Consider the following 21,869-nt stretch of genomic DNA (forward strand, 5'->3'; position numbering starts at 1 on the left):
CCATCTTTCCTAGAGGACTTGATCCAGAAAAGGCATGGTGGATCACAACTATTTATTTCTGACATTGCTAGTGTTTATGTTTTGGATTCATTTTCTTGCCCAGCTATGACTTCTATTAAAGTGCTGCAATATATAATTCTCTTTATATGTGCACTTCAGATATTTTCTAGTCAAGTTACTTGAGAAATGTTATGGCACACCTATGGAATAGGTGGAACTTGAACCCAGGCCTCCAAGTCTAGAGGCAGGGATGGTAACACTGTGTGATTGAACTAAATGGGTCCTTAACAGCACTCCTTTGCTACAGGAGATAAGTAGATCAGATCTGTCTTGGTCTGGCCAATTATATTCTATTTGAGTGGAGCCATTCATATGCCTTTTGCAGAGGAGGTTATGGAGATTGGTTTTGGGTAGACCAGACATGGATGTAGTTCTTTTGGCTCATGCTGATAACCTGCTCCTCTTCACAGACCCAGCTGCTCTGCGGAGGATGCAGTGTACCAAAAGCTGTGCTCCATTGTGTCTTCTGCAGGGATCAGTTGGAGAAAAAAGTTCCCATTCTGATGGATGGGCTCCCTGCTGGAGGATCTCAGGCTCTTCACCTGGAATATCATCCACAGAGAAAACAGCACAAATTGCTGCCTCTTGCGATCATAGAGGACGTTCAAGCATGTCATGACAATTTTACAGCCTCTGCACATTTTGGAGCATTGAAAGGATACAGATTTTAACAAAAAATAATTCAGCACTTGAAAAGAAACTTGGAAGGAAAAAAAATACACAATAGCTAGTGGATTTAGGGAAAGGAAACAAAAGCTGGCATGGCTTAAAGGTAGAAGACAGAGGGTGGTGGTGGAAGGTTGTTTTTCAGACTGGAGGCCTGTGATCAGTGGAGTGCCACAAGGATCGGTGCTGGGTCCTCTACATTTTGTCACTTACATAAATGATTTGGATGCGAGCATAAGAGGTACAGTTTGTAAGTTTGCAGATAACACCAAAATTGGAGGTGTAGTGGACAGCGAAGAGGGTTACCTCAGATTACAACAGGATCTGGACCAGATGGGCCAATGGACTGAGAAGTGGCAGATGGAGTTTAATTCCGATAAATGTGAGGTGCTGCATTTTGGGAAAGCAAATCTTAGCAGGACTTATACACTTCATGGTAAGGTCCTAGGGAGTGTTGCTGCTCAAAGAGACCTTGGAATGAAGGTTCATAGTTCCTTGAAAGTGGAGTCGCAGGTAGATAGGATAGTGAAGAAGGAGTTTGGTATGCTTTCCTTTATTGATCAGAGTATTGAGTACAGGAGTTGGGAGGTCATGTTGTGGATGTACAGGACATTGGTTAGGCCACTATTGGAATATTGCGTGCAATTCTGGTCTCTTTCCCATCGGAAAGATGTTGTGAAACTTGAAAGAGTTCAGAAAAGATTTACAAGGATGTTGCCAGGATTGGAGGATCTGAGCTATAGGGAGAGGCTGAACAGGCTGGGGCTGTTTTCCCTGGAGCGTCGGGGGCTGAGGAGTGACCTTATAGAGGTTTACAAAATTATGAGGGGCATGGATAGGATAAATGGACAAAATCTTTTCCCTGGGATCGGGGAGTCCAGAACAAGAGGGCATAGATTTAGGCTGAGAGGACAAAGATATAAAAGAGACCTAAGGGGCAACTTGTTCATGCAGAGGGTAGTACGTGTATGGAATGAGCTGCCAGAGGAAGTAGTGGTGGCTGGTACAATTGCAACATTTAAGAGGCATTTGGATGTGTATATGAATAGGGCGGGTTTGAAGGGATACGGGCCGGGTGCTGGCAGGTGGGACTAGATTGGGTTGGGATATCTGGTCAGCATGGACGGGTTGGACCAAAGGGTCTGTTTCCGTGCTGTACGTCTCTATGACTCTATGACTCATGTATCAGATGAACAGTTTCTGATGGGAATGCTCATGGGTGGTGGGCAAGAGCAGGTACTGACCTCACTGAAAGAGCTCTCTCATTTAATGATCTAGCACAGCTCACTGACAAAACTCATGTACCGTTAACAGATAGCCGAGCAAGGCACTGACATCTGCTCGATTATACCCAGGCAAAAGTCAATATGTTTAGGAGAGAAAATTGGATGACTGAAAACTAAGATTGCTGGAAATCACAGTGGGTTAGACAGCATCTGTGGAGAGAACATGTTAACGTTTCACATCTAAATGGCTCTTCATTAGAGCTAATGTGAAGTGTGGAGAGGACAGCATTTATCATAGAATCATGTGTCAACAGGCTATTACACCCAAAACGTCCACAGCGAAGCTCCAGGGAAAACAGCCCCAGTCTTGCAGCACCTCACCTATGACTATCGATGATACAAACATCTCAACAAGAAACCTAGCAATCACTTCTCTAGCTTCCCACAGAGTTCTTGGGTACACATGATCAGGTCCTGGGGATTTATCCACCTTTCACCATTTCAAGACATCCAGCACTTCCTCCTCTGTAATCTGGACATTTTGTGAGATGCCACCATCTCTTTCCCTACAGTCTATATCTTCCATATCCTTTTCCACAGTAAATCCAGATGCAAAACATTCAATTAGTATCTCTCCCATTTTCTGTGGCTCCACACAAGGGCCGCCTTGCTGATCTTTGAGGGGCCCTATTCTCTCCTTAGTTACCTTTTTGTCCTTAATATATTTGTAAAAACCCTTTGGATTCTCCTTAATTCTATTTGCCAACGCTATCTCATGTCCCCTTTTTGCCGTCCTGATTTCCCTCTTAAGTATACTCCTACTTCCTTTATACTCTTCTAGGGATTCCTCTAATTAGGAATCTATCTTAGCACTGCTGAGGAATCCTGGATGGCAAACTGGTAGGAGTTGGAAGCCACAATTCTGTAGCTCCTGTTCATGGATCACGCTGGTCTTTTTAACTCTTAATAGGACCTGATCAAGGTTTGGGACATGCTCACCCCGTCAGCAGTCAGGGCTATCATTCTGCAGCTGCTGCTCAGGAATCTGCACCTCCACCAGTATGGTTTTTGGTGGCTGGTGAAGGGGAAGGCCTGCTGGTGTGACAGAAGCAGAGGAACTGGCTGGATGACATTACAAAAACTAGCCAGGTAGGTGTCAGGAAATACTGGATTAGTGGTGCTGGAAGAGCACAGCAGTTCAGGCAGCATCCAACGAGCAGCAAAATCGACGTTTCGGGTTATTCCTGACGAAGGGCTTTTGCCCGAAACGTCAATTTCGCTGCTCGTTGGATGCTGCCTGAACTGCTGTGCTCTTCCAGCACCACTAATCCAGTATTTGGTTTCCAGCATCTGCAGTTATTGTTTTTACCTAGGTGTCAGGAAATGTCCACTTCACCCAGAACCTGATTTCAGTGTCCACTCTGCTGCTGCAAATGTGGAACCTGACTTCAACTGTGCTGCTCTGACTATACAGGTTCCTGGTCTGGAAGTTTGCCCAGAAAACTCCACAAGATCAGTGGGTCCCCTTTTGTGTGATCTGAGTTGGAAATTCAGATTCCACTCCAATCAAGATATTTGAGCACAAAGAGCATGTCAGATGACAGAGTCTCAGGACAATATTTTCTTTCTTGCTGAAGGAATATGGTCACATAATGTTTAATGAAAGAGCTTCAAGCTACTCTGAACCAAATCTCACTACACTGCAGAATACGCTGGAACGTTGGAGGTCAAGGCTGAAAATTACCAACATTAGTGAGATTAAGATAGATTGCAGTTTAACTGTGAATGGTTTAAGTGTGGACCAAAACCTAAATTGAACCTGTCTTATTAAGAGTGTTGTTGTTGCTCTGAATACAGCTAACAAAAAAAGTGAAGTGACTTTAAAAGTATAAAGATGAGGAATTTAGCTTTCTTTTCTTTGCCTGCAGGTCATCGGACTTTGTATATTGGTGTTCATGTACCACGAGGAAGACGAAGCCATCGACGTCACAGGCATCGTGGACACAAACATCGCAAGCGTGATCGAGAGAGGGACTCTAGCACAGAGGATGGCAGAGAGTCTCCTACATATGGTAAGGCATTTTCTGTGAAGCTAAAGATCTATAAATGGATGATGGTCAATGTTAATGTTCCTTTTTCTGGATGGAGAATTGGTAGCATATCAATTGGGTAAAAATTGGTTGTTAGTTTTAAGCCAGTTGGGAGCACACTTTTAAAACTTCATAATTTCTGATAGAAATTGATGAACTTTAGAAATGCATTGGTTGATCAAGGACAGCATGCATACAATGAATTCAGTAAAGGCAGGTTATATTTAATGAAATTGATGGGATGAAAAAATAGAAATGCTGAAAATACTTAGCAAGTGAGGCAGTATTTGTGGGGAACAAAATCAACTTAATTCCTAGGACTTAATGCTCGGCCCACAGGAACTCAAATTGGAGCTGGTGGGGCATTTGATTGGCTAACAAGATTGAACACCCCCCCCACCGCAAGTGGGTTCTGGGGTAATGTGGGGTTGGTGGGAGGAGGAGGTTGAATCTAATTCAAAGGTGCCGACTCCACCTTCTCCCACATCTACCACTTCAATCGCTAACCTATTCTCACTTACCTGTGCATAGATTCCCTTAGGAATTCTGTGTCTCTCCGTGGGTGCATTACTGGTAGCAGCCACCATTCCCACTGATACTGCCTTTAATGTGCTGCTAGCTTTTGATTAATTGCTGATTACTCCTCACTTATGTATGGGAACTTGAGTTGGATGGCCTTCCCGAAAGAAGGTGACACACGACTTTTGGAGTCAAATACCAAGTTGTTAGACCAGAATTCCATTGAGAGATCATGGGTGGATCCAAAATGTCAAGGGTAGAATGTGTTTTGATATCCATGCGGGAAGTTCAAAATTTAACACATTGACTATGAAACGAGATGCACGGTAAAAGTAAACATCTGATCAGAAACACGTACTGATGAAGATGGATACGGTAAAAAAGACAAGTTAAACTATATCAGTCAGCAGAGTAGAATTCCTCAATGTGGGTGTTGCGGAAATAGGAGTGACAGTGAATTAAACAATAAAATTAAAGCTAAATACTGGATTGTGGAGTCTGGCATATCTGAAGCCAGGAAACACAGAAAATATTCATTAGGTCAGGCAACATTTAAGGAGACAAAAAGAGTTAGCACTTCAGATTTATAAGTAAAATAGTTCCACGAAAGCTGGTATCCCGTCACCAAGTCACCCTTTATTTACACGAGCATAGTACATGACACTGACCCAGCTAGTTCACAGCCAGCTCCTAGAGTGAATAGAACCGCTGGCACTCCTCTTTATATCTATCAGCCAGGACTTCTTAACTGGACCAGGTTAACAGCACCAATCAGAAAAGTCATACTCTCAGATATCCACCTGGCTGACCTCATTCCAATCACTACACTCTTGAATGCCTCCAAATTCCCCAAACTATGTATTTGCCTGGGCTATGTCTCATCTGGATATGATCTCTCCTTCCTGACTGCCAAGCTTACCGAAGCTCATCTTACGAAGAAAGGTTAAGTGTATACCAGTTGGAGTTTAGAATAATGAGGGGTGATTTTACTGAAACATTTAAGAGCTTGAAGTGATCAGGATAATTGTTGCAACTAAAAGTAGAAGAGATGTAACAGGACTTTGTTGCAATTAAATTACCCACCATGTGGCATGCTCCAAGACAGAGCTGGACAAATCAAGGACATTATATAACACATGTTCTCAACTAAACTGGGCAGATGTTTGACAATCACTGAGGAACCATTTATGTAGTAAGAGTTTGAAGAGGTAACACCTGGATTTCTGCAGAAATTCAGCATTATATTTCACAGCAAGATTGTCTGGAACATGCAGAAGGGGAAATTGACTCAACAGAATATGACAGCATTATCAAATAACAGAATGGAATTCATATATTTGGAATGGAATAACAGAAGAAAATGAACATACTGCAGTAGAGGAGTATGAAAATACGCTGTCAGATCTAATTGGTTTTAAATAGATCTAAAGTAATATCAGTGGGATATGTTGACCTCCGAGTAAGTACCTAAAGAATTTAAAAGACTAAATGTGCTTCCTATGATCTGTGTAACTATTATGTAATAGAATACTGATGCTAATGTTGAACTTCCAGTCAAGTCTGGGGCTTAGAATATTGCAAAGAGGTTTTCTGTTGATCCCAGTCCTGGTGTAGGTGTCCAAGAGAGTTTAAGTTCCTTAAATTTTCAAGTTTATTCTATTATTGAAGATGGTGAAATCCTACTTTCTAATGGTATATGTGAAAATAGTTTCATTATCTACTGAAAGAGAATTTTTAACCCTTGGAGTAGTTGGAAAATCATTCGTCATATTCAGAATAGTCTTTATTCTTCTTTTTGTCTAATTGAAGTCTCCTGGGATATCCTCACAGATGAGATCATAAGATTTTGGATCAGAATTGGGTCATTCGGCCCATCGAGTCTGCTCATTCCATCATTGCTGATATGTTTCTCGAATGTATTCTTCTGCCTTCTCCCTGTAGCCATTGATCCCTTTAACAGTCAAGAACCTATCTATCTTTGTTTTAAATACATTCAAGACTTAGCCTCCACGCACTTATCAGCAATAAATTCCACAGATTAACCACCCTCTGGGTGATCATTGACCTCAATAGCATTTATTTAAAGGAATTAAAAATAGAACATGCCAGAGATGTATAGGAAGGCAGTCAACATCTGAAAGATAGACATAGGATCATAATCTTTGTTGCAATTATTACTCAAAAATGTTGCGTATCATAAAAATCCTCACTTGTAATATCTTTTTTCTAGCTCTCCTATTTACTGTCTTTCAGATACTCCATCCCAACGTGTGCAGTTTATCCTTGGAACAGAAGATGATGATGAAGAGCATATCCCTCATGACCTCTTCACTGAGCTTGATGAAATTTGTATGCATAATGATGAAGATACAGAATGGAAAGAGACTGCTAGGTGGTTTTTCTTTCTGAATATTGTTCAACAATTGAAACAGAAGATGCTCAAGTTTCCTTGATGTTTAAATCTGCTCTCATGTTTTTTTTGATGCTTTAGTTGATGAAGGTACTGAAAATGGACCTATTTGCACAGAGGACAACTTTTGTTTTGGTTGGGTTAATCAATTCAGCTGTGATAGTGGAGGGCTATTATTAGTAAGTGCTGCATTTTTGGTCTCACAAGACCTCATTACAGCTGAGTTGAGGAAAATTAACTAAGGCTCCCAGTCCTGATCCTTGTTCACTGAACGCTGTTGGAAGTGCGGCTATGAACATTGCTTGAGGATAGAAGTGGGCCAGGCTCTGATGCTCATCTACTTAATCATGCTGCTGTCACTCACTATCCAGATGAAGATTTTCCATGAGTAGACAGGGCCAGGCACCTGTCAAGCAGAGCACACAGGCGGCAATTCACTTTGGCATACCAATTAAAAATTAAAAATATGTTTATCTCACATTATGTTTAACTATATTTACTTTTATGACTTATTAATCCCTGCATGTAAAAAATAGTTAGAAATAGATTTTAAAGTTCTAAACATTATCATGAGGGACCTTTAGGATCCTCAGCTAAGTTGGTATAATTGCAAGGATGGATGGCTAGCCCAACACCTGAACCATCCTCCATAATGCAGTGGGTGGTCAAGCTATCAGGCATCCCATCTCCCATTAGGACTTTTACCACTTAAGACCCTTTTTTGCTATAATAAAGTGTGTCCGGATAATGTAGAATGAAAGAAGCCTGCCCACTATTTTATCAACTCAGATGAATATGTAGGAAGGAGGAGGGTACCACTTTTTCCGGAGTTGCCCTGTACCTATCAAAGTATTCTCTAAGCTCATACTTTCCCACTCAACCTTTGTCGTTTTCTTCTAAACTCAACAAATCTCTCTCACTATTCTTTCTTTGCTGAGGACCCCAAAGCCCCCCTTTACTGGACCAAAAATGATGCACCTTATAATCTGGCATTTACAGCCCTTCTCCTGGGGACTGTTTGTAGGTACTATTACTGAGCTCTGATGCAATTGGACTGTTCAGTATAATTGGCAGCACCTCCTTTCTTTGAAAGGATCCACAGTTACCTGTTCCCAGCATATTGTCACTGTTGAGCAGCTGTTATTAAGGCTGATCCCCTCCCCTATTAAAGTACAGCCCATATTTCATTTGTACAAGCTGCCAAATATTTTTGTGGAATGTATGAGTGTATTTTACATTACATTCAATATAATTGATCTCAGAGGAAAATGTATAAGTTTCTAGAGAATATTTTTCATCTACCATATTCTTGCTCACTTGTTCAGCCTGTCTAGATTACACTGAAACCTCTTTGCATCCTGCTCACAACTCACATTCTCAGCAAGTTTTATATCACCTGCAAACTTGAAAATGTTGCTGTTGTTCGACTCCAGAATTATTGATATAGATTTGAACAGCTGGGGTCCAAGCATGGATCCTTGCATTATCCCTCTGCCAACCTGAAAATGACCCTTTTATTTCTACTGTTTGTTTTCTTTATTTAAAATTTCCTTTTATTATTATACTGTCATGAAAGGTCTGTAATTCTGAGCATTTTATTTTTCTGATTTATTATTTTGATTTTTTTTATTTTTGGAAGTATGTAATGGTGGACCTTTTAATTTCTTTATTTTTCTATTGTTTTTGGTCAGAACGTGTACTCCAGAATGTGTCCCTAGGTACCTTGGTACCCAAGATGACACCATAAGGGCAAACTTTTCACTGTACTCATGCAAGTACATGTGGCAATAAAGCTAATTGTAATTCTATCTCTAATTCTGCCTGTTTAGCAATTCTTAATCTGTGCCTCTATATTACCACAACCCATAGTAAGTAATAGTGTCAGTAATTTGAGGATGTTATATACTCAGCTATATATCTGTGAATTCAGATGGCTAAAATTTGAGGAAGATGTGGAAGATGGAGGAGATCGATGGAGCAAGCCATATGTTGCTACATTGTCGCTTCACAGCTTATTTGAATTGAGGAGTTGTATCATCAATGGGACAGTCCTGTTGGATATGAGAGCTAGCACTATTGAGGAGATTTCTGGTACGTTGCAAATGTACATTTGATCTTAGTGAAATAGATATTCAAAAATAAATGAAATATAATAATACTTAATGACTGAATGCTTTTTAACAAAAATCAATTTTACCTAATCTGTGTCATTGAAAGTTGAACCGAAAAACAAGCTTTTGATGCTACCAGGTCAAAATTATATATTAGTTATATGAATTCATTTAACCTATGAAAGGTAGCAAACAATGAGCTATGAGAAATACTACATTTCCCAAAACTTCAGTTTTAGCTATAGTTTTTATGCATTCCCATTCAGCCACAGAGTTTATTCAGAATTGAGAGTGTAGTGCTGGAAAAGCACAGCAGGACAGGCAGCATCCAAGGAGCAGGAGAATCAACATTTTGGGCATAAGTCCTTCATTATGTATGATGAAGGGCTTATGCACAAAACATTGATTCTCCTGCTCCTTGGATGTTGCTTGACCTGCTGTGCTTTTCCAGTGCCACACTCTCGACTCTGATCTGCAGCATCTGCAGTTCCCACTTTCCCCTACAGTTTAATCAGCAGTGATTCTGCTAGAAAGTCCATATTTCTAAATGCTGAGTAGAAATAGGTTTCACTTCATTGAGATGATCGCAAAGCCAAAATACTTATTAGTTTCACCGCATGAAATGCCACAAGCCTGCAGGTGAATGCAAAACTATTGTCATCCCTAATACAAAAGAAGATGGTCTATCATCTCAGCTCCAGGATATCTCTGCAAGAGCTCCTCAGGATAGTGTCCTAGGCCCAAACATCTTCAACTGCTTCACTAATGACCTCCACTCCATCATAAGGTCAAACTGGGGACATTCATTGCTGTTTGCACAATGTTCAGCATCATTGTGGCTCTTCAGATACTGCAGCAGATCATGTCTATAAGCAGCAAGCTTTGGACAATATGCATGAATGTGGTGACAAGCAACAAATAATAATTCACCCATGTAAGTGTCAAGCATTGACCATATCTAATAAAGAGAATTGCCCCTTGACATGCCATTACGTGACATTACCATCGCTGAATCTTTCATTGTTATCATTGTAAGACTGAACTGGACCATCCATATAAATACTGTGGTTGTAAGAGTAAGTCAGCTGTAGGAATTCTGTAAGTTACTTCCTATGTTCTCAATGTCTGTCCAATATCTGTTAAATCACAAGTCAGGATCATAATGAGCAATGTTCCACTTTCCTGGTTGAATGCAGTTCCAAAAACACTCAAAACTTGACAATGCCCAAGACTAAACAGCCTGCTTGATTGGCACTCCATCCATCAACTTCAACATTCACTGCCTTCGCCACCGGTGCACAGTGGCAGTAGTATGTACTGTTTACAAGGTGTAATTAGGTAACTCACTTAGGCTTCTCTGACAGTACCTTGCAAACCCACAAATTTTAAAACTTGGATGGACAGGGCAGCAGATATGTGGGAGCACCACCACTTGAAAGATTCCCTCCAAGTCACACCGATCCTGACTTGGAAGTGTATCACTGTTCCCTCACTGTCATTGGTTTAAAATCCTGGAATTCTCTTCCTAACAGCCCTTTGGATATCATTGTACTCCAGCCTGCAGTTGTTCAAGAAGGCAGTTCCCTTCCCCTCCAGCTTTCTCCAGGCCTGGCCAGCAGTGCCCATGTCCCATCAGTGAATAAAGAGAAGGAGGGGAAGGAGAGAAAAGAGTGATTTTGATACAATGACCAAATGTGAAGTGTGCTTTGAAAAGTAATCAACATGCAGTGATATGCAAATTTATGGGCAGCAATGCAATATATTTCAGTTTGTGTTGAAGAATGGCATGATTTGTCTGACCAAGTAGAATGAAGTCTCACTTTGTTTAGCCCCAATTCATTTTATATCATCCACTCTAATTTTCCTTTTTTGTGGTGGCATTTTGAAGTTTAAGAAAGAAAATAATCCAAATTATACTCAAGAATGAATTTACCAAATGGACATATATATTTCATAGTCACGATAAACCATTCAATCAGAAGCTGAGGTCCAACTTTAACTTGAAATAAGAATATGCTGTATATGGTGTTGGGCAAATGAAGTACCTCTTCATGCTGTAAGTATGAGACCATTTCAACAACAACCTATAGAAACTAGAGTATGTAGAACACAGTACAGTGGGCACAGTGGAGAAGCACATTACAGTGAGAACAGAAGCATGGGGTAGCAAGAAACATGGAGACAACAGGAGCATTGAAAAAGCTGCCATGAGCTGGATAGGAGCAGGAGTGCTATGTGTGTACAACATGTAAAGAACAGTAGAATGCAGAAATTAGGAGCCCAGAGATTACTGGAGTGTGAAGAGAGAAGGGATATGGAAAAAAAGTATTAGGGTCGATGACAGAAGCACGATGGGTTTGGAACATGGAAGAAAGCAGGAGTATATAGGAAACAAGAGCTTGTAGAAAGCCATGACCTGAGTGATATCATCCAGTGAACCACGACAAGGAGAGAGGAGTAGAGGAGCTGGGTCAAGCAGAAGTACATAGAGAGCAGAGCTTTTTTAAAATTTCTTCATGGGATGTGGACATCACAAACTAAGCCAACATTTATTACCCATCCCTAGTTGCCCAGAGAGCTGCTAAGTGTCAAACACCTTGCTGTGATTTAGAATCATACTAAGTTCAGAAATGATTTACAAGGATGTTGCCAGGGTTGGAGCATTTGAGCTACAAGGAGAGGCTGACTAGGTTGGGGCTGTTTGCCCTGAAGCGTCGGATGCTAAGGGGTGACTTTATTGAGGTTTATAACATGATGAGGGGCATAGATAGGGTAAATAGACAAAGTATTTTCTCTAGGGTGAGGGAGTCCAGAACTAGAGGGCATAGGTTTAGGGTGAGAATGGAAAAATTTTAAAGGGAACTAAGGGCAAACTTTTCAAGCAGAGGGTGGTGCTTGTATTGAATGAGCTGCCAGAGGAAGTAGTTGAGGGTGGTACAATTACAACATTTAATAGGCATCTGGTTGGGTATATGAATAGAAAGGATTTAGAAGGATATGAGCCAAGTCTTGGCAGATGGGGCTAGATTAGATTAGGATATCTGATCAGTATGGATGAGTTGGACCAAAGGGCCTGTTCCCATGCTGTACATCTCTAATACTTGATGAAACTATGAGGTAAGGACAGTAAATTTCTTTGCTAAAGAACATTAATGAATGACCTGGGCTTTTCTTGACAATTGAGAATGGTTTCATGCTCATCATTAGACTCCTGTTTCCAGACTAATATTGAACTTAAATTCTGCCATCTGCCATAATGGGTTTTGAATGCATGTTCCTAGAACATTACCTGGGTCTCTGGATTAATCATCTGTTGATAATACTACTTGGTTTTCATCAGCCACTGCTGCAACTCACTTCCTTACTCATGACAATTGTGTCTTAAGCGGTCATCCATCCATGGATCAGCCTTATATCACTTACTCCATAGGAGATACCTACCAACTCCAATTTCAGAATTACTGCCTTAAACAACATCATTAAAAAAGTAGATTATCAGGACATTGTCACGAGTCAAAATCCTGGATGCTTCTTTTCATCAGGAGTGTAGATGTAGCTGCACCACTTAGGTGGCCATAGTTTAAGAAGGCAGCTAATCTTCTCAAAGATAGCTGGGATGAGCAACAACAACTCGTCTAGTTGTGGTGATCATGTTCCATGGAAAAACATCAAAATGAATTCTGATTCATGTTCATGGGAAGTTTCTTTGCGTAAGAAAGCTGTTATGTTTCTTACATTACAAAAAATACTACAGTTTTGACTGTTGTTGGAGCTGCACCCATCCAGGCAAGTGGGAAGTACCTGCGCCTTGTAGATAGTGAACAGGTTTTGGAGAGTCAGGTGCATGGTGCAATCTGCTGCTAGTCACTCTTGAAATTTGGAGCATCAAATATTTGAAACAGTACCATAAGATAAATATTAAAAATTGTTTTTGTAAACTCAGTATCATCTTATATTTGCTGGTCACTATCGAGTCTGCAGAATTTCTCAGTCTCAAAAGTTCACAATAATTCATTTCAGTTTACTTTTCACAGACCTAATCTTGGACCAGCAAGTACCCTCAGGACTGAGTGATGACATTCGTCAAAAGGTTCATCAAGCCCTCCTGAAACGACATCATCATCAGAATCAAAAGAAGCTTAGTAATCGAATTCCTATAGTGCGATCCTTTGCTGACATTGGAAAAAAACATTCAGATCCACATTCATTGGATAAAAATGGTGAGAATCCTGCATCTCTTAGTTCAAATTGGAAAATGAAAGTAAAATACAATTCAAAGCAAGTAGTTTAAATTTGATTAGCATTTGTAAAGAACATCAGGACAGTTTTATGTGTTTTAAAATGAAATTCAGCAACTAACCATTGATAATATCTATTAATATGATTGAATATTAATTACATTTGTTCAGTTAAAAATGCTTCATCATGTAGCATCCCATTTTATTTCTCTATATGTTTTTGCACTTTCTATGATATCATGTGATCTTTGTTAAGCCTGACATCTTCTGACTGACTAAATTCGTAAATGCTGCCATAGGATTTAAGATTTATGAATCACTCATTTCCGTTCTTAGTTTGTTCTTTGTTAGCTAATCTCAACATGGGAATGAATGAAGGTGCTTCATAGTAGAATTTTCCTCTGTGCATTAGCTTATAAAACTACTTGTTAGATTTTTTTTGGATTTTACAATGCAGCAGTCTTATTCTGGCAACACAGTTCAAAGGAGGTGATTCCTAACCTGGGGTATACAGACATGGTATCAGCTTGCTGGCTATGTCCAAGCAGCAGTGCTTCAAAAGGGACAGGGTATTATGACAGGTGTTTATTGGAGTTTGCAGGCTGCTGGAAGAAGAACTGTTGTCAAATGAAGCTGCTGGGCATGTTTTCTCATTGAGAATGAAAGTCATCAATTCCTTCAATGTCTTTGCTTGTAGCTCCCTCCAGATCTGCAGAGGAGATATTTGCAGAACTTTGCAACCACCCTGCTCACAAGTGTTACACATAGGCAACTAATACTCTGTTTGCCAGGCCAACACTTATGTACACTGCTACTTATAAGACTAATCATGATAAACTGATACATGGTTTTACAACTTTGGAAGGCTTCCTATAATTTCAGAAAGTCATCACATCCCTTATGTGCAATCAAGATGCCCCCAGATCAACCTGGTACTATCATCAATCTCAGGGGTTTCCACTCTATCTGCTGCATCTTGAATGTGACCACAACCACATTCATCAAGTAATGTATGTACAATTCCCAGGAAGCTATCATGATGATTTACTCTTGACACAGTCTACCCTCCCAGAACTCTTTAGAACTTGAACCAGTGTTAGTGGTTGCCTCCTTGGAGATAAGGGCTACCCACTGAAAACATTGCTGATGATGCATGTTAGGAGCCTCAACAATAAAGTCTGAGTGCGATCAAAGCGACGTGACCACAGAAACCGTCATTGAGTATGCAAACAACGCATTAAAGATGAGATTTAAGAACTCAAATAGATTTGGAGAACCTTCAATATTCACTAGCCTGGCTTTTGAGTCTGAAAGTGATTGTGACAAAGTGCAGAAAAGAGAATTAAAAGTGTAGGATGAAGAAAGTTCTTTTTCAGGGGAGGAGAAGCAGGAGAATGAACACCATGAGGAGGGTGGCAATGTTCTGGAAACACCAGCAGTGGCACAGTTAGCTCCACAGGATGCTCCCATTCTGGCACAAATTAGTTTAGTTGAACTGGTGCAACCAGCTGGAAGCCACACAACTGGCATGTTCCTCTCAACCCCTGAACCATTTCCCAACAGCTCAACAGCTAACAGACACCCATGGCTTCTCTGTTATGCCTCAGTTTATCACCCATTACAAGTGAGAAGATTACTTGCCAGGCAGCAGACAAAAATTGGCAATACAAGAAAATAGTGTAAACAAACTTTTTTATTGGATTGGAAAATCAAACAGAAAGTTAACAATCTAACATGCATTGAAAGCCATGTTCATACACATGTCAATTACAAATCTTTACTCTTCCTTCTTTTCTACTTCTATGTGGTATAATCACTTTGGCTTCATCTGGACTACATGTAGGCAGACTGCACTTATGCCTGTTCTGACTATTCAGATACTCTTGCCCAACATCCTCTGGGTTTTGGAGCTTTGAACAGGAAAACTATAAGCTTTCCTAAAGTTCAGGATGTATAATTTCTATTTTATGTTTATACCAAACTTCAGCTTTAACTGTTTCACTGACAGATTCACTACAAAAAGATGTCAAGATAGAGTGGTCACGGGGGTACCAAGCTGCTTTTGAGAAACTGAAAGCAAGTTTGATCAATTTGGATGCCCCGAATTGCATTAAACTTCAAGGTAGTAATTAATGTTAATGACTTGGACATAGATGAGTAAGAGAGAGAGAGAGAGACTGACATGATACATTTTTAAAAGTTAAATTAATTAGCAAAGGTAAAAAGAAATTAAAAAGATACACTACAGTGGTAAAGAAAATACTGGGATTGCTATTATCTGTTGAATAATTTTGAAGTATATGCCCATCATGGCTACAGAGAAATGCTGGGATGGACTGATCATGAACCCTTAGGCTTTTTTGAAAAGTTAAATAAAACAATATACTGGGCTATTTCAATGAGTTTACTATTGCAGTCGTATCACTTAATGATTGTTCACATTGAGGGGGAAAATATTTTTTGTTGCTTTACCAAGAACATAACTTTGTTTGAATCAGCTAAGTCAGAGTACAGGAGCATAAGAAAGCCATTCAGTCTCCAGGCCTGCTCTGACATTTTAGATTATAGTTGATCATCTAACTCAGCACTATATTCACACTATATATCCTTTGATAATTTTAGTAACTAGACATCAATCATTCTCACTTTCTCTCTCTTTAAGCTTAATGCATGACCATCCAAAGCACTCTAGGGTAGAGAATTCTATACAGTCATCACTATGTAAGTGAAGAGGTTCGTCCTCATCTTATCCCGAAGTATTTTGCCTTCGTTTCGAGATTCTAGACTGGTTCTAGACTCCACTGTCGGGAGAAACATAATTTTTTCATCTTCTCTTTCTATGCCTTTAAGAATGTTGTAAATTTTCTATAAGATTACTTGGCATACTTTTAAAATCCAGTGAGTACATGCCCCATTATCTTCAATTTCTCCTCACAGGACAGTCTCATCATTCTTGGAATCACTCTGGTGAACCCTTGCTTTCCTCCCTAAATGAAAAGTATATACTTCCTCAGCCTAGGGCACCAGGACTGAGCACAGTACTTCAGATTGAATTAAATTGATGATTTATTGTCACTTGTATTTAACAAATAAATAGTGAAAAGTGTAATATGTTGCCATCCTCAGGCGCCATTTTGACTTATAGAAGAAATTAAGCAATAACTGAAAACAGAGTTGTTCCTCCCTTCTTGTGCTCCATTGAACATCGGTGGGTAGGGGTCTCCACAACAGGCTCCATGCCCACAAACACCCCCACAATATAGTTCATTCCAGACAATATAATTCATCCTAGGAGTCCTGCTCTGGGGCTACCAGCATGGCCATCACCCTGCCTCCAGGAGCATCACACTGGGCCTTTCACTCTGCCCTCATTGCAACCACCACTCCCGTTGATCTGCCAGAAGAACCAATTCAACCTACTGCATCGCTACAGCTGACCGAAACCATCTGCAGATGCTGCCTTCTCCACCGACCACAGAGAATACCCTGCCGTTGCTGCCTTCTTGAAAACCAGTGCCACCACCACCTCCTCAAGTCCTGCACTGGACCTGCCAACATTGAAAATGCCACACTCCAGCACCATCTTTTGCTGCTGGGCCCACACTCGCTGGCATGGTGAGCTGTCTGACGTCCTACTCTAACCAGTGTAGTCTAACCAGTGCTCTGTGAAATTGAAACTAGACTTCTTTGCTCCTGTACTCATATCCTCTTGCAATAAAAGGTACTTGCTTTCTGAATTGCTAGCTGCACTTGAATGTTAGCTTCCAGTGACAAGGTCATCTGGATCCCTTTTGCACATCAATATTTCCCAAACACTCAACATTTAAGAAATACCGGGTGCCTTTGTTCCTACTATTGAAGTGGATAACCTTAACACCAATCCACATTATATCCTATCTACCATGCTCATCCTTACTCACTCATTCTGGCTGAAGCCCCTTGATGTCTCTGTGCATCCTCATCATAACTCACAGTTCCACCAAGTTTGAATCATCTGCAACTTTGAAAGTATCACGCTGGTGCCCACAGCCGGGGACCAATCACTGATTCTTGTATTACCCCGTCACTGGTTACAGCCTGCCTGCCTGAGAATGACCCATTTATTCCTACTCTTTGCTTTCTGCCTGTTCACCAATTCTAAATCCATGCTAGTATGTAACGTGCAATTCCATGTGCTTTAATTTTGTTTATTAACCTGTGTGGGACTTCTTCAAAAACCTTCTGAAAATTCAGCAATGCTGTATCCTCCTCAGGAGGTCGGCAGCAGTGGGATTCTTCGTTGAAATGGTGGTCCCAGGAGTTGACAGTGGCAGCAACGAAAGCCAGAATCAGGCACCATCTGCTTCGGTGTGGTGGGCCCAGCATTGGGTTTGACCTTAGTTCAGGACCTGGAAGCTTCAGCACACTTATAGTTGCAATGACATCGGTGGAGGCAAGATGGTGCTAATGAATGACGACACAGTTCCAGCATTGGCAGCCTGGCTCCAGGCTGTGGCTGGGCTCAGGTACCTGATGGCAGAGGCTATGGCATTCTGGCTGCAGTAGGGTGTGGTGTCTTGGGATACCTGAGTGTTCTTAAACTGAGGGATGGACTGTGCCTTTGTTTTCTGGTGGCGAGGACTCAGAGCAAAGGCAGGAGAGTGATCTGGACATTTTCTTTCCTTTTGCCTGTTTTTTAAATTTCTGCTTCTGATTTTAATCCTGTCTTTTGTGTTCTAAGATGGCACTGGAGAATGGCGACTTTGTACACTTTTAACTTTATTCTTATATTCCTATATTGAAGTATATGTGACAATAAAATCCAAATTTAAATCTAAACTATGTAAGATCCCCCTCTATCAACTTTATTAGTGACATCATTTCAAAAACTGTCAGGTTTGTCAAACATGATTTCCCTTTCATAAGTCTGTGTTGCTTCCACACATTCAGATAATTATTTTCCAACTATCTCATAATGACATCCTTTATACTAGAATTGCGCATTTTCCTACTGACATCGGGGTCATAGATATTCTATTTTCTCTTTATCCCCTTTCACTGTAGGGTTACATTTACAATCTTCCACCATTTAGGTTCCATTACAGAATTAATAACATTTTGAAAGGCAGATTCATTATCCCTGTCGCCATCTATTTCAACATTGTACACTATATAGCAGAGACAGGGAACCTTCTTTGTACCAGGGGCCATAAACATATGGGCAAGATTAATCAAGGACTATACTCAAAAAAAAAGCTTCATTCAGTTTTTAAGAGAAGAAACTGAATTACCACTCCTACCAATATTTGCTAGAGCTTGCTGTTTCTTAGCTCAGAGTCTAAATCCAATCTAAAATTATCTGTTGCTAATACACTGATCTTGTCACTTATTCTCAGCACTATCCCAACTTCTTTTCCTTTTTGCTGATCCCTCCTGCATGTTGACTCCTTTAGTATTCACTTCTGTGACCTGGTCAAGCTGTAGGCACATCTCTGTAATGGCATATTTTTACTTTTGATATGAGCACTTGTTGTGACTATTGTGTATATTCAAATAGAGTGCCTTAAATTCAGCTTTTTAAACAATGTTGTCATAATTTGAGTCTGATTGATTGTAGGATTTGTTTCTGCTGCTGTACATTTTCATTTATAGCTTTTCTACATCCTATTGCCAGCATAATTTTTATTCCATTTGAATATCCTCTCAGATTCCCATTTCCCTGACAAGCTAGCTTAAAATCTTCCCAACAGCAATAGTAAATCTATAAATGAGGATTTATGTCTTGGTCCTTGTGAAGTTGTAATCTTTCTTCTTTGCACAGGTCCCACCTGCCTGAAAACTGATCCCAATGTCTCAGAATTCTTAAGACCTTACTCCTGCACCATTTTTTCAGTACTCATTTGTTTGCTCATTCTTCCTATTTCTGTACTCACCAGTATGTGGTACTGTGAGTAATCTTGAGATTGCCACCTTAAACATCCTGCTTTTCAGTCTCATGTGCTCTCTACATTCTGTTTTGAGGACCATGTCCTTCTTTCTGCCTGTGTTGTGGTGACAAAGTAGACCACAACTTCTGTCTCTCCACCCTTCCCCCAAAAGAATGTCCTGCAGCTACCCCGTGAAAACCTTGACGTTAGCAGATAGGAGGCAACACAATATCTCAGAGTCATGCGTTCAGTCACAGAAAAGCTTGCCTGTTCCTGTAATGATCAAATCATACATCGCTATTTCACTTCTACCCTTCTTCTGCCCTACCTGAGTAGCTGAGCTACTTTGTATGATTCCGCCACAAGCTTGGCAGTTACTATATTCCTCTGATGAGCCTTACCTTTGGCAATATCCAAAGTAGAAATCCAGTTAGTGAGTGTCATAACTCATTGGGGTAACATGCTGGAGATCAAGCCCATGATACCTGGAGTCATCACGAAAGTTAGTTTTTAGAAGAAATATATAAAATTCCCAAACTACCTGATTTTCAGACCCAGATTGATAGAAAGCATGGACCAAGTTTTTGGCCTTAGTAGGAATCCACTTCTTACAGATAATTTTGTTTTATCATGTGATGCACATAGTCAAAAGTCATATGACACTAGGTTATCGTCCAACAGGTTTATTTGAAATCACAAGCTTTCGGAGTGCTGCTCCTTCATTAGGTGAAGGAGCCTGATGACGGAGCATTGGTCTGAAAGCTTGTGATTTCAACTAAACCTGTTGGACTATAACCCAGTGTCATGTGACTTCTAATTTTATTCTAGCAACAGGTAAACAATTAAACTCAATTAATTAACTTTACTTCTTAAAACTCTAAACACCATAAAGACATAGACAGAGACAAACAGAACCACTGAAAACAGTCTTGTTCACTAAGTCTGTTGAGTTGGATTTTGCTGATCAAAGGCTTTTCCTCAACCTTTTTTCCAGTTGCTTCCATTGGTTCACACGAGGCACAGGGTGGCTGGTTCACTTATTAAATCGCTCTGACTTATGCAGTTCTCAGACACAACTTCTACCATGTGGTGAAACAAAGATAAGCTGTTTCTTTTCATGTTTAAAGTGGCTTACTTCAGTTTTGGCTTTTGCGGGTCTCCTGGTTTTTCTTCTCACCTGAACTTGCTTCTGTCCGTCTAAGCTGTTCAACTACCTGGCAGGCAATCACATAGTTGTAGGCAGAGGAACCTCGTCACTAATCGTCTCTAGTCTACACCTTTCAGCTTCTCTTGTAAACAACCCTTCAGCTCCAGTTCATCTGCGTATTGCTGGAATCCACCAATATGCAAACAGGTTTCATAATTGGTATCAAATTACCCACTTGCAAAACATTCAGCTCACGTTGTGAATCCCCAAGTTTCAAAGTGTTCTATCTCAACTCAGTCCACAGCTTTAAAGAGCACCAAAAAAAAACAGTCTGTGCATGAGTGAGGTAGACTCAGGGTTCCTGCTGTAACAGGAATGGGTGGCACAGTGGCTCAGTGGTTAGCACTGCTGCTTCATAATACTAGTGACCTGGATTTGATTACAGCTTTGGGCAACCGTCTGTCTGGAGTTTGCACATTCTCCCTGTGTCTGCATGGGTTTCCTCCCATAGGCCAAATGTCTGCAGGTTAGGTGTATTGGCCATACTGAATTGCCCGTAGTGACCAGGGATGTGCTGGCTAGGTGGATTAGCCATGGGAAATGCAGTGTTACAGAGATAGCGAAGGGATCTGGGTGGGATGATCTTCGGAGGGTTGGTATGGACTTGATGGGCCAAATGGCCTGCTTCTAGACTGTAGGGATTCTAGACTTGTAGAGGTCATCCTTTCCTTCTCTAGCTGCATGCTTTAAATCTGAGTGTGACCACATTTTTAAATGTACTAGCAACATAATTCTCGGCATCGCAATGCACCACAGTGACTCTAGCCTTGAGTTCAAAAACACAGATTTGAAGATTTTACAAATCCATTGATGGATTTGTTGACATTTCCTGAACAACTACCTGCAAAGATCCCCAGCAACAACTGCATGTATTCAGTGACATGTGTCTTCGTGATCCAAAACATCACATCAATGACCAGTGAATTGTTACAAATCCTATTCTTTCTGTCTTCAAGAAGTAATCCTTATTGGCCAAAATTGTTTTTGTCTGAGAGTGAATCTCTGCAGAGAAATTTGTGATTTTTCCCTTTTACCTCATGCATGTATGTGTGTGTATGTGTGTACTTGTTTGAGCTGTTGAGAGGAGCAAACGTTTAGTTTCACATTACAAACTTTGTGTAACCAGATTTTCCATTTTTATTGAATGAAGTTTTGATTAATGTAGATAAATAATTTTGTGTTTTATTAAACATGGCTGATGGCTTTGTTTATTCTAAGTCTAAAGTAGAGAAAGGATACAATTGGCCATATCAGAAACTGAGTAAAACAGTTAACTTTTGTTATGATCCATGGATTATTAGTGGAATGAGCAGAAGACTCCTCCAGTGCACTTCCCTAACTCTGGTCATAACAACAAATATCAGTAGTTTCCACACAACAAATATTCCCTGATCTGATTGTTCCATTAAATGTCTTCTGCTTATGTGTCCTGGAAT

The 21,869-nt window shown here is 40.4% G+C and overlaps 1 protein-coding gene across 5 annotated transcripts in view; it reads left to right on the forward strand.

Annotated features, from left to right (window-relative positions):
• The window catches only part of LOC140482267 (sodium-driven chloride bicarbonate exchanger-like), a 281,516-nt gene that overhangs the window by 84,203 nt on the left and 175,444 nt on the right, over positions 1–21,869 (forward strand). For all 5 annotated transcript variants that reach the window (XM_072579457.1, XM_072579456.1, XM_072579455.1 and 2 more), the window contains exons 3-6: positions 3,881–4,024; positions 6,815–6,953; positions 8,902–9,062; positions 13,117–13,302. In XM_072579457.1, the coding sequence (XP_072435558.1) occupies positions 3,881–4,024; positions 6,815–6,953; positions 8,902–9,062; positions 13,117–13,302 (630 nt within the window). The remainder of the gene's footprint in view (positions 1–3,880; positions 4,025–6,814; positions 6,954–8,901; positions 9,063–13,116; positions 13,303–21,869) is intronic.

This window comes from Chiloscyllium punctatum, chromosome 10 (assembly GCF_047496795.1).
Source record: "Chiloscyllium punctatum isolate Juve2018m chromosome 10, sChiPun1.3, whole genome shotgun sequence".
NCBI classification, from domain to species: domain Eukaryota; kingdom Metazoa; phylum Chordata; class Chondrichthyes; order Orectolobiformes; family Hemiscylliidae; genus Chiloscyllium; species Chiloscyllium punctatum.